Raw genomic sequence first — 21,625 nt, 5'->3', positions numbered from 1 at the left:
AGGTAATGTTGACTTCGGTGCTTGTGTTGACATGCGACTCATTGCTCTACAGTACTAGCATCAAGCACATCAGTACGTAGAATCAACAGGTTAGTGTTAATCACGAACATGGTTTTGCAGTGAGTGCAATGTTTACAAATGCGGAGTTGGCAGATGCCCATTTGATGTATGGATTAGCACGGGGCAATAGCCGTGGCGCGGTACGTTTGTATCGAGACAGATTTCCGGAACTAAGGTGTCCCGACAGGAAGACGTTCGAAGCAATTGATCGGCGTCTTAGGGAGCACGGACCAATTCCATGGCCTCCACGCTCTCCTGACCTCAACTCTCTTGACTTTTATTTATGGGGGCATTTGAAAGCTCTTGTCTACGCAACCCCGGTACCAAATGTAGAGCCTCTTCGTGCTCGTATTGTGGACGGCTGTGATACAATACGCCATTCTCCAGGGCTGCATCAGCGCATGGGGGATTCCATGCGACGGTGGGTGGATGCTTGTATCCTCGCTAACGGAGGACATTTTGAACATTTCTTGTAACAAAGTGTTTGAAGTCACGCTGGTAGGTTCTGTTGCTGTGTGTTTTCATTCTATGACTAATGTGATTTGAAGAGAAGTAATAAAATGAGCTCTATCACGGAAAGTAAGCGTTTCCGGACACATGTCCACATAACATATTTTCTCTCTTTGTGTGTGAGGAATGTTTCCTGAAAGTTTGGCCGTACCTTTTTGTAACACCCTGTATATGTGTACGATTTTGTTAGGCTCTATACCGTCCCCAGTGAAATAAAAAAAAACACTATTTATAAAGAAGAGACATTTAAAAATTGACGACAAGATACGTTCTTTTGTTTATTTGTTAGTCGTCTTCACTTCTTCTCTTGTCTTGGTTGCGTGTAGACGGACATCTTGCGAGTGTTGGAAAATGTAAGCATCTTTGTACTAATTAAGCAGATAATATATTGATTTAATATTATTGTTCACTTTTAATTTGTAAGAGGTGATCCCGATTTCATATCTGCCTTCTTTAAATTAACCTGCATTCGAGTAATTTACAGTTCAACAATCGCAGCGGCCGATGCAGCCAACGACGCCATTACGTGGCGACATTAACTTATAAAAATCAGCGGAAGCGAAAAACTCGCCTTCTATTAACATAATATACATTTTTCTCCACAGCCGCCCGACGTTGCAGAAAATAAATAGCTTTAAGATTCTTATTTTCAGTACAACAGCCGAAAACCAGAGCCAGGAATCTGACTACAATGCAATGGTTAGCGAAGGTAAGAAAAAATACTCTCACGCATGTGTGGGCCGTAATTGTAATTAATAACTAAAGATTTTTTGCTTTAAAGTGAACTGACTAGCCGAAGAAATTAATATGAAAAGTTTATTCCATTGTTCAACTTATATGCTCATGTTTTAAGATTCAGCGAGTCTAACGTTCATTAACGTAACAAATAATTTACACTGATGATTAATATTGATAAAAAAGAGAACTTCACAAAAGCATTTAACTGCAAATCAAAATTGAGTGAAATATCATTTTCATTAAGGCCCACCACGTAAGTCGGCAACAATCACCATTACCAATCAATTTCTGTAGTAAATAATAAATTAAGGTACGACGGCCGACGGACGCGAGAGCTCAATCACACAAGTCAGATTCACTGTACCCACGCGCTATACCATGAACTCTGCCTCATTACATTCCCCGACCTGCTGTATCACTCCATCGTATAACCTTTATAACAGCTTCAGCATTTAAATTCTACTGTCGATAACAACATATCCCACTAAACCTACAGCTACACACTACCACTATTACTTATTCAGATTTTACTGCAACTTCAGAGAAATGTTCAAGGGAAACGCCTGAGAATTCACGACATGCATAAACAGATGGCCTCTGTATGCCAATATCAATTATTTTTGAGGGATGCATATGGGGCCTGAAGATGGCATACTGAATTGCAAAAACTGGTAGCGAAAATAAAATAACTTCTCAACTGCACAGCTGTTTGGCGAATTTCATTGTTAAATATTTGAGCAACTGCTCTCCCATGTCCACATTGGATCAAAAGAGAGTAACTGTGGATGGCCGAGCAAGGATATGAACAGTCATCCTGCATTGCACTAACCACTGCGCCACCTCGCATGGTCACTGAGGGAAAATTTCTGCAAAATTCTATGAGGGATGAACAAAACAAATAAATACACTAGCCACGAAGCAAGTAATCGCAGGGACCAGGAAGTATTCTGTCCTATTTAGTAATATTTTATTTTCTCTCGGTCTCATTTTTAGACGTCTCTATGCTCTATTGCCTGCTCCACTTGATACGTTTTTGTATGTCTTCATTTTGTCAATTAAGTTTTGTATTTCTTGCCTTATCCAGGGATTTCTATTACACCTTGTCCTTCTGAGTGATGCTGTGCTGCCTCCCATATGTCTTCTCTCAAAGCTCTCCCTTCGTCTTCTATTGCATTTCTTCTGCTTGTTTCAATCGAGCGTTGCTAATGATCCCTCGAAAATGTTCAGTGACCTCTGGTTATCTCACTTTATCGAGGCCCCATCTCCTTAAGTTTCTACGTTTTTCCAATTTCTTCAGCTTTAATCTGGAGTCCACATCTGCTCTTGGAAATGTCTTACACACAAATAAAAAAAGTTTTGCGTCACACCGGTTCCCAGAACTCCTGAAGATAGACGTTGACTGTGCAAATTGTATCACAGACATAGTACCTTTGACTGTTCGGAGGTGTCACTAAACCCGCCCAAAGATGTAAATAACCACGCATTAGCAGCACCTATTTGACGGAGAGGGTCCGACAGCCGATCAGTTCCAGTCATTCCTCCAAGAAGTAAGTACAGGGCTCGTGTTGTTCAACTGTGCCTAGACGGTCAATATCACGTTCGATTGCGTCCACATTCTTACTCTGTGCCAGGAAGGGTTCTCAACAAGGGAAGTGACCAGGCATCTCGGAGGGATGGGGGGGCTACAGAGACACATGCCTCGCTCACGCCGACCAAGGGCTACTACTTCAGTGGATAACCGCTACCTACGGATTATGGCTCGGAGGAACCCTGAGAGCAAAGCCACCATGTTGAATAATGCTTTTCGTGTAGCCACAGGGTGTCGTGTTACGACTCAAACTGTGCGCAATAGGCTGCTTGATGCGCAACTTCACTCCCGACGTCCAAGGCGAGGTCCATCTTTGCAACCACGAGACCATGCAGTGCGGTACAGATGGGCCCAGCAACATGTCGAATGGACCGCTCAGGATTGTCATCACGTTCTCTTCACCGATGAGTGTCGCTTATATCTTCAACCAGACAATTGTGGGAGACGTCTTTGGAGGCAACCCAGTCAGACTGAACGCCATAGGCACACTGTCCAGCGAGTGCAGCAAAGTGGAGTTTCCCTGCTGTTTTGGTGTGGCATTATGTGGTGCCGACGTACGCCTCTTGTGGTCATGGAAGGCGCTGTAACGACTTTGCGACACGTGAATACCATCCTCTGACCGATAGTGCAACCATATTGGCAGCATATTGCTGAGGCATTCGTCTTCATGGACGACAATTGGCGCCCCCCCAATAGTGCACATCTTGTGAATGACTTCCTCGAGGATAACGACGTCGCTCGACTAGGGTGGCCAGCACGTTCTCCAGACATTAACCCTATCTAAAATGCCAGGTGTACATGGAAAAGGACTGTTTATGAACGACGTCACCCACCAACCACTTTGAGGGATCTGCGCCGAATCGCTATTGAGGAGTAGGACAACCTGGGCCTATAGTAGTGCCTTTATGACCTTGTGGATAGCATGCCCCGACGAATACAGGCATGCATCAATGCAAGAGGACATGCTACTGGGTATTGGAGGTGCCGGTGTGTACAGCAATCTGGACCACCACCTCTGAAGGTCTCACTGTATGGTGGTACAACATGCAGTGTGTGGTTTTCATGAGTAATAAAAAGGGCGGAAATGATTTTTATGTCGATCTCTATTCCAGTTTTCTGTAAAGGTTCCGGAACTCTCGGAACCAAGGTGGTGCAAACCTTTTTTGATGTGTGTAGTTCAAAGTCCGACTTAGCAATCTCCAGCTTACCATTGCATATTCACTCCGAGCCTTTCAAGAGTTCCTAGATCTCTTCCATTATCTTTGACGTGTTAGCAATCGATAAATAATGCTCTGTCATTCATTTCTCCCAGTCTGTATTCTCCTACTATTTTTTCTCATCTTCCTTTTCGTACTATCGAATACTTGCCACCCATCACTATTAAATTTTCCTTTCGCTTAACTATGTGTATATATGTTTTATCTCGTGGTACATTCTCTCAATCTCTTCATTATTTACGGTGCTAATTTGAATATAATCTTGTACTACTGCGATGAGTGTCGTGTTTATTCTGGCTACGTTAACGTGTTCACTATATTGTTCATAGTAGCTTACCCGCATCACAATTTTTTACTTATTGTTGTGCCTACTCCTGCATTACACCAATCTAATTTTTGTTACTAGCCCTATAACGACCCGACCAGAAATCCTATTCTTGCTGCCACTGCGCTTCACTGAATCCCATTGTACCTAACTTCAGCTTATTTATTTTCGTTTTTAAATTCTCTGACCTACCTACCCGGTTAAGGGATCTGCCATTTCTCTCTCCTACCCCTAGAGAACCAATTTTGTTTATCCTGATGTCTACGTGAACCTGAGTAGTCCCTTCCCGGATGGGGGACTACTTTACCTCCAAAATATTTTACTCAGGAGGATGTCATTATCATTACGCAACACAACAGAGCTTCATACTCTCTGAAAAATGTAATTGCTGTAGCTTCCCTTTTCTCTCAGTCATTAGCAGTACCAGCACAGTGCCGGCCTTTGTGGCCGAGCGGTTCTAGGCGCTTTAGCCCTGAACCTCGCTCCTGCTACGATCGTAGGTTCAACTCCTGTCTCGGGCACGGATGTGTGTGATGTCCTTAGATTAGTTAGGTTTAAGTACTAAGTCTAGGGGACTGATGACCTCAGCTGTTAAGTCGCATAGTGCTCAGAGCCATTTGATTTGAAGTAGCACAGTATGGCCAAGTTGGTTTGTGTTAGAAGGTCAGAAGGGTCAGTTATCCACAATGTTGCCCCTGCAGCTGCTGATGAGGTTCCTCCCTCTGTTCCGTTACCACGAGTCTGTGTGGCCCCTTCACACATACCCCTTCGTTGTGACTGCGTTTACCGTACGCATCTGCATCGCCGTGGCACGCAAGCGCCTCGACGTCGGATAGGGCCATTCTTCACGGTTACTTAGACTTTATGAAACTTTGTCTTCTAGAGTTGAGGATTCAAGCGGCACCACGCTCATAGTTGGCCGAGTCTGTAAGACCATAGGCTCCCGGATTTGCATATGCATCGCGTCAAGTTACCGCACCTTGCTGGGTTGGCACCTCAGTGTGATAAATAAAACATAACTTTCGCCTTAATCAAACAACGCCAGCCTAACTGCTAGCGTGAGATTCACGAAGTATATATTTTCACTCACTGTAGTTAAAGTGACTAATTCTTTGGGATCAAGGAAGAGAAGAGTGTGTCAGATAAGGGAAATATCTGCCGTTGCAATAATACAGCTGCTGAGGTTTCTTGGGGGATGGCGTGACTGTACAAGATATTGACAGAATAGCATGGATACCTTGACATTAGTACTACATTGATGATTCCCTTTTCTGTCTTATCTACACTTTTTTCCCTCTTGTATGATGACGTACTGGAAGACTTGTGAGTCGCTGGCGCATTCGTAACCTCAGTGATTACGCGTTTAATTATTGTCATGTTAGGCCTCCAGATTTAAAATTTAGCAAATTGTCATTGGCTTTATGGGAGGTGCACTTGCGAGAATATCCGTACGTATCATGTATATTTCAAGTAACTATATTTATCGTCAAGATTGCTGGAAACGGATGAAAAAAGTAGCGTTTTCAATAAAACTCTTTCCTGTGTATGAATGCGTCTTCATGTTTTTACATTGACTGCAATAAGTTGTTGCATCAGACTGATGTAATTACCCCTCGGCCAACGCCAGATATAATTCTGTTACTTCTAATTTCTCATAATAGCAGTTTTAATGAAAGTACCTGAATGAGACTTTTGCGAGTAGCAGAACTGTGAGAAGGGCGTTCAGTATATTCCCTCCATTATAACATACTAGGTTTTCTTTCGAGACTGCTTTCCATTCTCCTTTTTCGCCTTCCAAACCTGTCACATTTCTTCTCTTACCTCTTACATCGTTAGCCCTAATTTTAACATTTTATTCCTCAATACAAGCTCTTTAAGTTTTTTATTTCCTTACGTTACTTATTTTTAAATCTTGTTAATTTTTCTAATTCAGTATCTTATTTATGTCTTTAGAAATGCTTGAGGATCGGGAAGCACCTAAGTTACAGAGGACGTTCTGGGAGTCACGTATAGCGCCTCCATCAATCGGAACTTCATTAAACAATAGGGAATGGCGCGGGAATAATCCACGATGTCCCACAACAAATTTCCCATTACTTCAATAGCAACTGGCTGAGAAAAAAAATGTTGCGTTACGTATTTGACTCTCCTCGTACATATATTACTCCTCCCCCACTCGCACGCATTGATAATGTCCTCAGTTCGACGCACAAGCGAGGTCACGTATACCATATCCAGCGGTCCAGTGCTAGTGAGTGACCAGGAAGATTCGCCTGAAGCTCTGTGAACATGATTCATCTCAACTTGGACGAAGGTATCCACAGCGTACACATAATGAAAACATAGAAGAAATGGCAATACTGGCCACAGATAATATTGAAATAACCATCCTGAGTGTTGTGGACTGGCAACACCCAATCCACTAGGAGGAAGCCGAAAGGCACGCGTTTAAGCTCACGCAGGCTGGCGTGAGGTCTGGAACAGGTCAGGGATATGAGACTAGCAAAAATAGTACGTATCTGTTGGAATACTTAACTTTAATCCATAACTGGTGAACATCGCTCTTGACGGTACATGTTTTACAGCATCAATAGTAACTGGTAATGGCGCCTTGCTAGGTCGTAGCAAATGATGTAGCTGAAAGCTATGCTAAATATCGTCTCGGCAAATGAGAGCGTAATTTGTGAGTGAACCATCGCTAGCAAAGTCGGCTGTACAACTGGGGCGAGTGCTAGGAAGTCTCTCTAGACCTGCCGTGTCGCGGCGCTCGGTCTGCAATCACTGATAGTGGCGACACGCACGTCCGACGTATACTAACGGACCGCGGCCGATTTAAAGGCTACCACCTAGCAAGTGTGGTGTCTGGCGGTGACACCACACTGAGATTGATGTTCATGGTACCAAGACATGATATGAAGAAAAAAGACCAAATCGTCACGGAACGACCTTCGTCCTGAACTGCAACTTCCATAAACTACAAGTTAAATGACTTAACGGCCCATCGGTGGGCTTGATGACTTACATCATGGTTTGATGCGGCTCACCACGAATTCCTCTCCCGTGCCAACCTCTTCATCTCAGAGCAGTAGCTGCAACTTGGGCCCTCACTTATTTTCTGAATGTACTCCTGTCTCTGTCTTCCTCTACAGTTTTCACCCTCTACAGCTCTCCCTGGTGCCACGGAAGTCACTCATTGATGCCTTAACACATCCTACCATCCTGTCTCTTCCTCTTGTCAGTGTTTTCCATACATTCGTTTCCTCGTCGATTCTTCGGAGAACCTCATTGCTTTCAGTATCAGTCTACCCAATTTTCAACATTCTTCTGGAGCACCACATTTCAAAGTATCCGACCATAAATACCCATTCTTTACAGTTCCTTGCACAGTATTCGCTCCTAAACCGTTTGAGCCGTACCTGTATTCACTAATATCAACACCTGCTATCGTGTTCGAAACCGAAGGTCATTGACAAGACGGGATGATCGTCTCTGGTCCCTTTCTGTTCGGATCTTTCTACGACCACCCTTCTTACGCTGTGATGCACGCTTGCGACTGGTGCACCTTTTCATCTACAGACACTAGGAACCAGTGCATCTACAGTCACGGGAATTTTCAAACAGAACAGCTCATTTCTGCCGTTCAGTGACGTCGATCCATCTTGTTGTGCTGTTTCCGCTCAGACGACTGGGGCATACACTTTATGTAAAGAATAATTTGGTACTACCTGGAGCCATTCTATCACGCCGTCTTTAACATATGAGTCTCACTTTTAATAATCTTATAATGTGAGGCCAATGAATTGAACAGGACGTGAAATGTATCAGATCATAATGTACAGAAGTGAAGTGACGTACGTTATACTAATTTTTAGTCGAGTGAACTTAAGTGTGATGGATGATGTAATTAAAACGTGCCAGGCTTTAATAAGCACTGACGAAGAGGCATTATTCGTAATTTTCGTAGTCGTTTAGGGAAAAATGCAATTGAAATAGAACAGCTACTTACAGATATCGTCTCGAGTGGGAATCGGCCCCAAAACGATATACAATTTTACTCTGATACTTTACATTTTCCTGGCGTGAAGAGTATTTCATGAGGTTCCGCGATTGGCAGCCGGATGACGTCGACTTCTTGCCATGACATTTCAGTTGACAACCATTCAGCCATCTTCACGCAAGTGTTTAGCACTGAAGATGGCTAGTTCACAATGCTAACTTTATACAGAGAATTACCACGAAGACGTCATGCGCAGAGGCAGCCGCTACTTGAGCGACCTCTGTCGAGCATCGCCACCTCTTCGAATACTGTGGTACTACATGCGCGCCCTCCGTCAGAATGTGTACTCAGATGTCAAAGTTAGTAAAAGGTATTGTCACTAGACGTGTCATTGGTCATAAAATGATTTTTCTTTCTTACGAAATTGAAGTAAACGACTGATTCCACACCTTACGCAGTTGACAGTCGCCATCGTTATTAATAAAATATTCGGCTGAACGTATTACAACCCATAACTGAATCTCAGAAGGATCTCTTTAAGGCTAAGATTTCCTTTGTAGAATTATCCATGGAATGTTCTGTGGGGATAGAATGATAGGCTATAGCTGACTTACTTGGGCTGAGAAAAGCGAGTGTGGCGATCATGTTCAATGCAATTTTCAATGACTGTGCGCGTTGTCCGACCAATGTAGGCTTTCCTACGCTGCAGATTCCAGCCTTCCACAATCCCAGATTGTCCTTGGTCGAACAGAGAAGTTCACGTCTTTGTAGATGGGCGTAATTTTCCTGTTAAACAGTAGCATTGGACATCCTGTGCATTCATGTGAGTCAGATGTGTCCTTGTAATATATTTTATTCGTGAATCAAGTGTAAACTCTTGATCATCATTTACCTGGAAACCTCATTCGTGAATAGGTTCATGGCTAGGCGGCCTGTTGTGTACATAGTTCCGCATAGTCAGCGCGTACACAACTTTCCCACTAGAGCGCGCCCCGCTAAGCACAACAGTGCAGGCGCAGCGCTCGTCCGTCTCCGCACTACGAGATGGCGCTGTCTTAGAGACGGACCAAATTCTGCTTCCGCCGATCCGCGTATTAATATGTAAGGCAGCCAATGAGATTGCTGCTAACGTAGAAACTTTTCTCCTCGCAGATCACACTCGCGCAATGATACCTGAACGCTCGAGGTATTATAACGAGTGTACAGACCTTCGATTAATCAGTCTGCATTTGTCTACATCAGTCTACATTAGTCTGCATTAGTCTATAGTCAAGTTTCAGTCTGCGCCTAATAAGATTATCATATTCCTGTACATAGCCATGAAGAGAAATGTATAGACACTTCGTCAAGTATCAGAGATATGTGAGAATAAGATTAACGTACCAAGAGCAAAGGAACTTCAGATTGTCAATTGTAAACAGCATCCAGAATCAAGTTACGTAATATCTATCTTTTTTATTATTTTAATAAACGTGTGTGAAAATCAATCAAGTTCTGTTTAAAGTTGGTCACCGTCAATCTGCTACTCTAAGCGTGCAAGTGGCATTTCTATCGTCTGACCTAATGGCAGAAGATAAACACGCCACGATAAGACCACGAGACATATTGCTGACACTCGCCTACTTCGTTAGAGCGACAAGTCAAATAATCTGATGGTGTGTGTACCGAAGGTCTTACATTATGCACACCACACCGCCCAAATAAGTATGACCTGCATTTACCCAGTGGACCTGAAAGAATATGGTTTAAGCTTCTGAGGCTTACAAGTAAGGATGAAAATAATACAGACAGCTTCTGACATATCTACGAGCATAAACTTTGCTTTGTGACTTTGTTAGGTTGCGGTTTCAATTAAAAAGTGGTAAGTAAGCAATGTGGGTTCTCCTACCTGGTCGCGGTGGTACCAGAATATGTAGGCCGGTGGCTCTGGTGAGTTGACGACGATGCACGTCAGGTTGATGGAGCTGCCGCGGTTGACGTATAGGTCCGGCCCGCCCAGGATCGAGGCCGTCGGAACTGCGAACAAGAAACAGGGGGCATTTCTCTCAGTGAAATACGCCAGTACGCTGTACCACTTCGAACTATCCAAGAATGTGATACTAAAAATAATAATGTTGACATATACTATCACTACTGCGCTGTTGCTTGAACAAAACTTTTATAAATAACAGCTTATCACTACTCATTTCCCTGTCATATCCAGTACTGTAAACAAACGTCTGTACCGAAGAAGAATGTACAGTGCTGAAACTTCCTGACAGATTAAAACTGTGTGCCGGACCGAGACTCGAACTCGGGACCTTTGCCTTTCCCTGGCAGGTGCCAGGAGCGCTAGTTCTGCAAGGTTCGCAGAAGAGCTTCTGTGAAGTTTGGAAGGTAGGAGACGAGGTACTGGCAGAATTGAAGTTGTGAGGACGAGTCGTGAGTCGTGCTTGGGTATCTCAGTTGGTAGAGCACTTGCCCGCGAAAGGCAAAGGTCCCGAGTTCCAGTCTCGGTCCGGCACACGGTTTTAGTCTGTCAGGAAGTTCCATATCAACGCACACTCCGCTGCAGAGTGAAAATCTCATTCTGTAATGTACAATACTATTCTTGTGATGTATGGATGTTCCCCACTCCAAGATGTACAACCCATCGACAACAACTCATTAAACTAAAAGTCCTGACATTGTTGACCTGTGTCAAGAGCGGAATTTGAGCAAGGTGTGGCAGAAGGAGGTTCCACATCAGAGTACGCGTGCATCTCTGAAACTCTCCGTCATCAGAGGCTATATAATATCCCACGAAATTCTTTTTCAAAGGATATTGTTGCCATTTCCATATTACTTCAGTTTTTACTCTCCTTCAGAAAGTACGTCTTGATACCCATGAGAACTACAACAGCAATTTTATTATTTATTGGACACGAATTTTCGATGTTCTGATAGTCTACTGTTGATACTTGCATACATGGAAAAAGCAACACGTTCATTCAGTCATCAAATATTGTCAATGAATACGTCAAAAATTTGTTGGTATAAAAAGTCAACCGTGCAAACTACTTAGAATATCCTATGACGGCAAGTTTTATATCATGAAGTGTCGTTATTTTGAACATACATAGATAAGACGCTACGTATAAAAACAGAAATAAGCAACACAAAAGTATACTGCAAATCTTTGTATGCTTCCATTAGTGGAGCGGAATATGCCACCGCATCATTTGCGACTGTACATCTTGTATGTGCCATAGGAAACAGTGTAATCGAATACAAGGAGTTCCATGAAATGTGGTAGGCTGCGGAACTAATCGGAAAACCTGCTGCTCGGTTTCTCTATGCAGCAGACGTACTATCAGATATCTACCTGCTCACAGTACATTAATTTGTTACATACGCAGACCCGAATGGCAAACGCATTACATTTTACGAGGGTCTTGTTGAAAATCGCGAGCAACTCTTTGTTACAATCCTTTCAACTGCGTACTAAAACGTATGAAATATCGTAACCTGCGAACGTTACAATTTATGAAGTCATTATTACAGTATGTATTCTATAATGAGCGTCATCGGTTTTTCAACAGCGCACTACCATTTAATGAATTGTTTATATGTAAATACACTGCTGGCCACCGTAAATGCAACACCCTGAAGAAGCATCCGAATCAAGTGAAATTTACACCATGGGTTTGCAGCGATGAGATATGCAACTGATTAGAATTTCAGCGCAGACGCACATCACGCGCGCCTGTGGTGCCACCTCATAGCGCCATTTAAGGCTTGGCGATTTCGACGAGTGTACGTTCGGCACGTGTGTTTACCTTGTGGTTGTTTCACAAGACGACCATGTATGCCTCGTAGACAACAGCGAACATCGTTTGATCAAGTATCCGAGTTCGACAGAGGAAGGATAGTAGCTTACCGAGATTGTGGATTATCATACAGAGAAATCGCTAGTCGTGTTGGACGAAACCAAACAACTGTAATGCGGATATGTGACCGTTGGATGCAGGAGAGTACGACGGACCGACGTGGTCGATCGCATTCACCTCGGTGCACCACTGCACGTGCTGATAGGCAAATTGTGCGCATGGCAGTGACGGATCGCTCAGTGACATCCCGAACCATAGCACAGCACATTGCGTCTGTAACTCATCATCCAGTGTCTGCGCGTACCATTCGACGCCGTTTACAGCAGAGTGGTCTGTCCGCAAGACGTCCATTGCTTCGTCTACCATTGACGCAGAACCACAGACGTCTCCGTCGCCAATGGTGTGATGACAGACGGATGTGGACGGCAGAATGGAATGACGTTGTCTTTACTGACGAGGCACGCTTCTGTCTGCAGCACCACGATGGTCGGATTCGAGTGTGGAGACACCGTGGAGAGAGGATGCTGGACAGCTGCATTATGCACCGCCGCACTGGTCTGGCACCGGGTATTATGGTATGGGGCGGTATTGGATATTACTCTCGCACGCCTCTAGTACGCATTGCCGGTACTTTAAATAGCCGGCGCTACCTGTCCGAGGTGCTGGAGCCAGTTGTCCTTCCTTACCTTCAGGGCTCGGCCACAGCCATATTTCAACAGGATAATGCGCGACCACACGTGGCACGCGTTGTCCAAAGGTTCTTCGTCAATAACCAGATTGAAGTGCTTCCCTGGCCGGCTCGCTCTCCGGATCTTTCGCCGATAGAAAACATATGGTCCATGGTTGCTCAACGAGTGACCCAGATTACATCCCTAGCTGCCACACCAGATGATCTTTGGCAACGAGTGGAAGCTGCTTGGGCTGCTGTACCCCAGGAACACATCCAACGTCTCTTTGACTCAATGCCGAGACATGTGGCAGCGGTGATCTCCAACAATGGTGGCTACTCTGGCTACTGATTCTGGCAGGAACCACATGTCACAGACGTCTGTAAACGTAATCATTTGATACTTGGTCAACATGTTATCTACAAAATAAATTTTGTTGTGCTACCTCTCGTCTTTCTTGGTGTTGCATTTACGGTGGCCAGCAGTGTATTTACTACTGAAACACATCAAAAACACATTTTATGAGGAGATTTATGTATATTGACAAGCAGCCTTAGGAGATGGGTGTAAAATTACGGGCCCGCCATACTCAGGGGAAAACGCCTCCGCCCACAGTGTCGATAAGGTAACATACGACCATCACGTTTCTGATCGTGTAAAAGGACAGTTGCGAGGCCAGCGGTAGTAACCGCTAGAGATTAAAAATTGGTTTCAGCACTGCCTTTGGGCAGTGGAAATGGGCGTCTACCTTTAGCGAATTTTCAGGCTTACAGAATGATGGGAAGAATATGTGTAAAGAAATAGAAACTATGTTGACAAAAAAGTCTGTGGGTTGTATACACCTCAAAAAAAAAAATTGTAACAATCGGCTGTTCGTAACTAATGACCCTCGTGAACTTGTACTGGTTAACACATTTCATACCATAATATTACAGATATGTGACTCATATAACAGATTAAACAACTCATTTGCTAAATACATACAGAATGCATGCAAACACTGCCAGAAACAGAACAGAACTGTAATTGTTGAGTTCTAGAGGCCTATGTATATTTTTCCTTTATTAATTTGTTTCATCAATTATATGTAGTAGTAAATCTTAAAACATGCTTATCGTACGTCTATCAGCACATTTCTTTGCTACAACAGAGCCTGTTTTAGACTATCGAGACTAAACAATCAGAGTGGTAGGGAGTGACGAATGAGAGCGCTTATTGTTGACGTATGGTGCAACTTGCGCGTTGGTTTTCTGGTGTACAGACCCTGAAAAACATTTTTATCAGTATGTGCACCGCATCGATGTGAACTGCAGAAAGACAGTGATTAATGCTGAGTAAATCTGAACTGTGCTCTTCCGTGTGCAGTGGCCCCAAATCGGTGGGTCATTGGTGAAAAAACGAATGTGCACTATATCACGTTTGAGCACTTCAAGGGTAACGCCATGATACGAATAAACCTTCAACCGCGTTGCATCAATCGCTGAACGAAAATTGTTTCGTGGTTTAGGGCATTGTATAGCGAATATACTTCGTAAATGCGCCAGTGCCATATGTTTCAGACTGTACACACTCTGGAACCGCAACCCCACGACATAAATTCACAACGACAGGTGTGACAGTAAAGGAGTCGTAATACTAACTGCAACCGGCACGCAACTGACATACAGACATTATTTTCAACGCAGGAAAGTCCAACAGCAGCCTCGCCCATCATGGTCGCCACACTATCTCGCAATCCTGTAACGAGTTGAGGTGCACCCGAGGAAGAGAATTTTTGATCAGGCACACAGCTGAGAATGTAAGGTATCACTGGTTTTTCCCCCATAAATAGTCATACTAGTCGTACTATTTCAACCCGTCGATCTACGATTCTACGTCTACATTCACTACATTTACATGCGAGACCTCTCACGAAAGACGAAAACCGTTTTTCGCTGTCGTGTTTACATGTTAAGGTTTGAAGCGGATTTGTCTCTTAAATACAGCGGCTGGAAAACAGCTGATTCAATTCATGATTTAATCAGTAAAATAGCTATTTCTCTTCAGCTACACGATGTGTAAACAGCTTCAGTCTAATATTTCTACTTATCCTTCGCTGTATAAAAAGCCTTTAATTTCATATTAGCCGAAAATTTTTGAAAACAAGACGAGACCTGACAACCCAGGCACGTTACAAAACAGTCTGCGTTTACATGGGAGCGAAACTCGATTGCGGAACTGGAAAACCGGGAACCAGATGCGGATTTCCAGAATCGATTTTGAAGTGTTTACATGACCACCCAGAAGCGGTATTTGGAAATCGGTTTACTAAATCCAGTTTAGCGAGCCCCATGGTGGCGATAGTAATTCCAACGGTACCAGCATACAAATATAGCCTTGCAGCTCATCGCTCCCTACAGCGTTTCTACAGTTAAGTTAAACTGCAGTCACAGCTTCTCCATTCATTTAGTGCATTTGCCATGTTTAGCAGAGTCTGATTGCTCACGTAGTAAATAAATCTCATCCTGTAACAAACAGATTTGCATCCCGTCATTATGCGACGTGCGCGCGAACCTGTTATAGGTGTGCTTTTTTGTAACAGCTCGAGAACTGCAGCAGGCATGGTATTCGAACTTGGTTACGGTTATGGTGAGGTCTGTTTTGTTTACAATATTTCAGGAGTTGCGGGGGTTGTGTGCGTCAGTGCATTTCAAATAGCTCTTTCTATTTCTCGAACATGCTTAGTTATTATTCAACAAAACAGCTACCGTGTACATGTGCCACGTATATTTAACGTCGGAGAATTATCTTGATCCTCTTTTTTGCCTGTTTGAGTAAAGGTACAAGATGGATGCACGAGTACAGCTTTACTGCTTTTCAGATGCATAGTAAATTTAATTGTATTCTTCTGACTCAGAATCCCACATACAGAACTAACCACTGTTAATTAACACATCGAAGATCATACAGTGTAGCGTAACTAGATTAGGTTAATGATTACATCGTCATTTGTAATATCTGCATTTAGTTCGATCATTCCCTTTAGTTACAGAACATTGGAGAAGACCCACAAACAGGGCTAGTAGGTGACTGACAATGTGAAATCTAAGAAGCAGTGACCTGAAAGCGACGCAGTTACCAGAAGCCGGTACTATTCTTCAGATTTATGAAAACATTTGCCTCGATCACATTAATTAATACATACATCATGTTCCATAGTTTTCAATCAGTAAAGAGATCCTTCAGAGAAATGGAACGGGTCTAGCCGTACGCTAACGTAAGACAAAATTCATTACAAAAATCTAATCTGTAAACTGTGTTGACAACAGACTATCACTAAAACTGTGCTTAATGCTCTTCACCATTATACCGTCTAAATTTAATCGAATAAATGAGTAAGAAACCTGGCACATTAAGGAAAACTGCTGTTTCCTCAGTTTCACTACATAGATGCTGTTTATTTGCTTCATGACAATGGTATCTTTTAAAAACTTTTCGTACAGTTATACATCAAATATTAGGGTTACCTTCTAGATATTCTTTTGAAATCGCACGGATTCCTAATTTATTGCTGCACCTTGAATTTTCTTTTTCTAGTTTGTATTACGCTAAACAAATCATTCGGAGACTGCGTAATTTGTAAGAAACGTTTGTGAGTAAATGTTGTTCGCCAAAACATGAAAATAAGCGCGCCCCGTAAAGTGTTGTATGCAATGCTACCGAGGCCGCCTGTCCTCCTTCATGAGTTAGTGTTTTATTAGTTTTATTTATTTCGTCTCCGGTACAATTCATTCGCCAGGCCAATAACACTCATGAAATCTGTGCATTTTTAAGGAACTGTGCTATCCATGTTTCTCATTTGCATTAATCCATTCGTATGAATTTGCATGATTTCTTTGGTGAACTGCATGGAACGCATACAGTAACGAGACAAGTAAGACCCACACCCATATATATTCCTTCGGAATATCTGCATCGATTGGGGAAAGTGGCTATTAAATGATAACTGAAATTGATGAGTAGAATCTGTGAGAGTTACGACATACCATCTGACGTCTGCAACAATACTATCCACACAATCCCAAAGGTATTTAAGGGGAGGCAAATGTCAATACTATCGCGCTATAACCTTGCCCACTGATGCTTCAAATTTACTGACAACTGTAATATTGAGAAGAATGGAAAAGTAAATTTAGGATTTGATAGCTGCTGGTTTTAGGAAAGGTGAAGTACAAGAAAGGTATTGCCGACGTCGGGTTTGATAATGGAGGCTATGCTTAAAAAAAAATCAAAAGATTTTTACGAGATTTGTAAATCTGGAAATACCATTTGCCGACGGATAATGGCGAAAGTTCGAAATTCCCAGAAAAAAACTGTATAAGCTGTAGCGAAACACGGGTAATACACAAAATGTACGAGAACGAAGAGGGGACAATAAGAATGGAAGACGAACAGGAAAGTGTTAGGATTAAATAGGGACTGATGCAGCAGGGGGAGATGCAGTGTTTGTCCCCTAATGTTCAAACTGTACATCGAAGAACGGAACCCTTGTAAAAAGAAACTTCATGACTATATACACTCCTGGAAATTGAAATAAGAACACCGTGAATTCATTGTCCCAGGAAGGAGAAACTTTATTGACACATTCCTGGGGTCAGATACATCACATGATCACACTGACAGAACCACAGGCACATAGACACAGGCAACAGAGCATGCACAATGTCGGCACTAGTACAGTGTATATCCACCTTTCGCAGCAATGCAGGCTGCTATTCTCCCATGGAGACGATCGTAGAGATGCTGGATGTAGTCCTGTGGAACGGCTTGCCATGCCATTTCCACCTGGCGCCTCAGTTGGACCAGCGATGGTGCTGGACGTGCAGACCGCGTGAGACGACGCTTCATCCAGTCCCAAACATGCTCAATGGGGGACAGATCCGGAGATCTTGCTGGCCAGGGTAGTTGACTTACACCTTCTAGAGCACGTTGGGTGGCACGGGATACATGCGGACGTGCATTGTCCTGTTGGAACAGCAAGTTCCCTTGCCGGTCTAGGAATGGTAGAACGATGGGTTCGATGACGGTTTGGATGTACCGTGCACTATTCAGTGTCCCCTCGACGATCACCAGTGGTGTACGGCCAGTGTAGGAGATCGCTCCCCACACCATGATGCCGGGTGTTGGCCCTGTGTGCCTCGGTCGTATGCAGTCCTGATTGTGGCCCTCACCTGCACGGCGCCAAACACGCGTACGGCCATCATTGGCACCAAGGCAGAAGCGACTCTCATCGCTGAAGACGACACGTCTCCATTCGTCCCTCCATTCACGCCTGTCGCGACACCACTGGAGGCGGGCTGCACGATGTTGGGGCGTGAGCGGAAGACGGCCCAACGGTGTGCGGGACCGTAGCCCAGCTTCATGGAGACGGTTGCGAGTGGTCCTCGCCGATACCCCAGGAGCAACAGTGTCCCTAATTTGCTGGGAAGTGGCGGTGCGGTCCCCTACGGCACTGCGTAGGATCCTACGGTCTTGGCGTGCATCCGTGCGTGGCTGCGGTCCGGTCCCAGGTCGACGGGCACGTGCACCTTCCGCCGACCACTGGCGACAACATCGATGTACTGTGGAGACCCCACGCCCCACGTGTTGAGCAATTCGGCGGTACGTCCACCCGGCCTCCCACATGCCCACTATACGCCCTCGCTCAAAGTCCGTCAACTGCACATACGGTTCACGTCCACGCTGTCGCGGCATGCTACCAGTGTTAAAGACTGCGATGGAGCTCCGTATGCCACGGCAAACTGGCTGACACTGACGGCGGCGGTGCACAAATGCTGCGCAGCTAGCGCCATTCGACGGCCAACACCGCGGTTCCTGGTGTGTCCGCTGTGCCGTGCGTGTGATCATTGCTTGTACAGCCCTCTCGCAGTGTCCGGAGCAAGTATGGTGGGTCTGACACACCGGTGTCAATGTGTTCTTTTTTCCATTTCCAGGAGTGTATTTCCTTGTACTGGCCATTTTCACAGCAGCTGTACATGAATTACAGTAGTTAAAAAAAAAAAAAAAGTCGTTAGCATGCTGCACATTAAGTTTTCTTTTATTTATCTTGGGCACTCAGAAGCGTTTCGCCTTGATTACTAGGCATCTTCAGTAGGTGTCAGAACACCGTCCAATCCATTATTTTAAGCCAAACAGTTTTCTCCTTGGTGGCAAAGCGGCTGAAGTTTGCATTTTTGCTTTTTGTCACTGTTTTCAACGCATAACAATTTAACAGCCATTTTTGTGTGTTTAAATTGCTATAAGTCGAAACCCGTCTGGGTCCACAAGACAAATAAAAAAGAAAACATTCTGCATGCAAAAGGCGTTTTTCCTTTGAACTACTGCAATTCATGGGTAAAATTAAAATTCACTGTCAAAGTCCATCAGTGATACCATTCGATAGCGACACTGGTAACCCTACTGAAAGTGAGGAAGAGTTATAGGACCCCTTAAATGGTATGACCAATTTAATGGGCACAGAATACGGACTGAGAGTGAACCAAAGAAATACGATAGAAATGAGGACTAGCACAAATAAGATTAGCGGTAAACGGGACATCAAAATTGGGAACCATGTAGTAGACGATATGAAGGAATTCTGTAAACTTGTGAGCAAACTAGCGCATGACCAACGAGGCATGAGAGATGGGTAAAAAGAAAATTAAAAAAAAACACAGAACCCGAGCAAAGAGCACTGTCGTCATAAAGAGAAATGAATAATTACAGAGAATTTACGTATCGAGCACAGCGTGTACGGAAGCTAACCACACGCGATGGAGGAATCTGACAAGAATATAGATTAAGATTTTATGTCATGTTGTTACAGCAGGATGCTGACAATTACGTGTACATGAATTGTAAGAAACGAGGCTTTTCGCAGAATCGGCGAGAAAAGCAGTAAGAGGAAAACAAAGACAATATGAAGGGCCCCGATGAAAGAACATGTCTTAACACTTACGGTGTTGGGATGTAGAAAAATATACACTACCATTCACAATAAAAGATTATTTATTTGTCACACGACCGGTTTCGGGCTTGCACCCATCCTCAGGCGTTTATACATTAAAGTACATGTTTATATTGTTGGAGATCAATAAAGATGAATCACCATTATTACATTTATGGTGTGGTGGTGGTTTTGCCACTTGATTACACACTTATTGACATTTCCAATAAGTGTGTAACCAAGTGGCAAAACTGCACGTCCTATGTAACACCAGTAAAAATCGAAATACGGTCGTTATTGCAGTCATAGGACGAACGTCGAAATGGCAGATAACTGGAAAATGGAATAGCAACTACAGTTGGTTAGTTGTGGAAAGGGATCAGGACATGACGAGATACCTAAATGATTCTACACAGATTATGCTCAAAAACTTGCTGTTCGTCTATCAGCAGCTTATGGTAGTTCGCTGAGGCAACAAAGTGTACCTAGCGACTGGAAAAGAAGCTCAGGCCATGTTGTTTCCAAGAAATGTCGCACATAATTGCAGGCCTATATCGTTGACGTCAGTTGTTGTAGATGTATGATAAAAGTTTTATCATCAAAAATTATGACGTTGTTGGAGAAGGAAAATGTCCTCTATAGAGTCAACATCGATTCCGCAAGTTGAGATCATACGCAACTCAGCTCGTTCTGTTCCTCCTCGAGATCCACAGCACTGCAGACGACGGCCCTCAGTTTGATGTCGAGTTCCTCGACTCCAGAAGAGCATTCGAAACCGTCCTGTAATGCCGTTTAGAGAAAAATTTCGAGATTACCGTTGACGGACAAGATTTCTGGCAGGACTCCGCTCTTGCTTGCAGGAAGATATCAACAGGTCTCAAAGAAATAGAATCTATAGGTGTAAGGGTAAGGAAGTGTTATTTGACCGTTTGTGTTTACAAGGCATGTAAATGTTCTAATAGAAAGCGTCAGAAGATCTTTAGGACTGTTCGCGCATGATGTGGCTGTCTACAAGGAACTAGCAATGCCAGAAGGCAAAATCGATTTTCAAAATGACCTGCAGCGGGATGATGAAAGGTGCAGGCTCTGGAAGTTGACCCCAAACGAAAATAAATGTAACAGATCCCACATACATAGGATAAGAAAGCCACTACTGTATAACTACGCTACTGATGAGATACTATTGGATGTAATATCTACCTTAAAATTTCTAGGTGTAACTATCCAGAGCGACCTTAAGTGGTATCACCCCATAAAACGAATAACAGAAAAAGTAGATGCCAGACTGATATTCGTAGAAATATTGTTAGGAAATGTAACTCGTCACGCAGGAAGTGCCTTTTAAGGCGCTTGTTCTACTGTTTCTTGAGTCAATCAGTATAGGATCCTTACCACGTAGGACTAATAGAAGAATCACAGAATAGCCACCAAAGAGGGGTGCATTGCGTCACGGGATCGTTTAGTTGGTGCGAGAGCGTTAACAGAGATTTGAAACTCCATCGCCAGGAGCTACAAGAGAGGCGTCCTGGATCACGGAGAGGCTTACTGTTGAAATTTCGAGAGACTACTTACCGGGAAGAGTCGGACAACGTATTACTTAAGTTTTTGTATGTCCATTCTTCTGAATGAATGTTTGAGGGCCTTCGGCCGTTCACGTACGTGATGAAGTGGAACATCTACAGCCGTCCTTTCGATGTTATTTATTATCTG

The 21,625-nt window shown here is 43.7% G+C and overlaps 1 protein-coding gene across 1 annotated transcript in view; it reads right to left on the bottom strand.

Moving 5' to 3' along the window:
• Positions 1-21,625, bottom strand: part of LOC124803423 (opioid-binding protein/cell adhesion molecule-like) — a 503,265-nt gene that overhangs the window by 382,137 nt on the left and 99,503 nt on the right. Inside the window, exon 3 of the mRNA XM_047264606.1 lies at positions 10,324-10,451. Within this exon, the coding sequence (XP_047120562.1) occupies positions 10,324-10,451 (128 nt within the window). The remainder of the gene's footprint in view (positions 1-10,323; positions 10,452-21,625) is intronic.

This window comes from Schistocerca piceifrons, chromosome 6, assembly GCF_021461385.2.
Source record: "Schistocerca piceifrons isolate TAMUIC-IGC-003096 chromosome 6, iqSchPice1.1, whole genome shotgun sequence".
Taxonomy (NCBI): domain Eukaryota; kingdom Metazoa; phylum Arthropoda; class Insecta; order Orthoptera; family Acrididae; genus Schistocerca; species Schistocerca piceifrons.
This window is presented reverse-complemented; position numbering and strand designations above follow the sequence as displayed.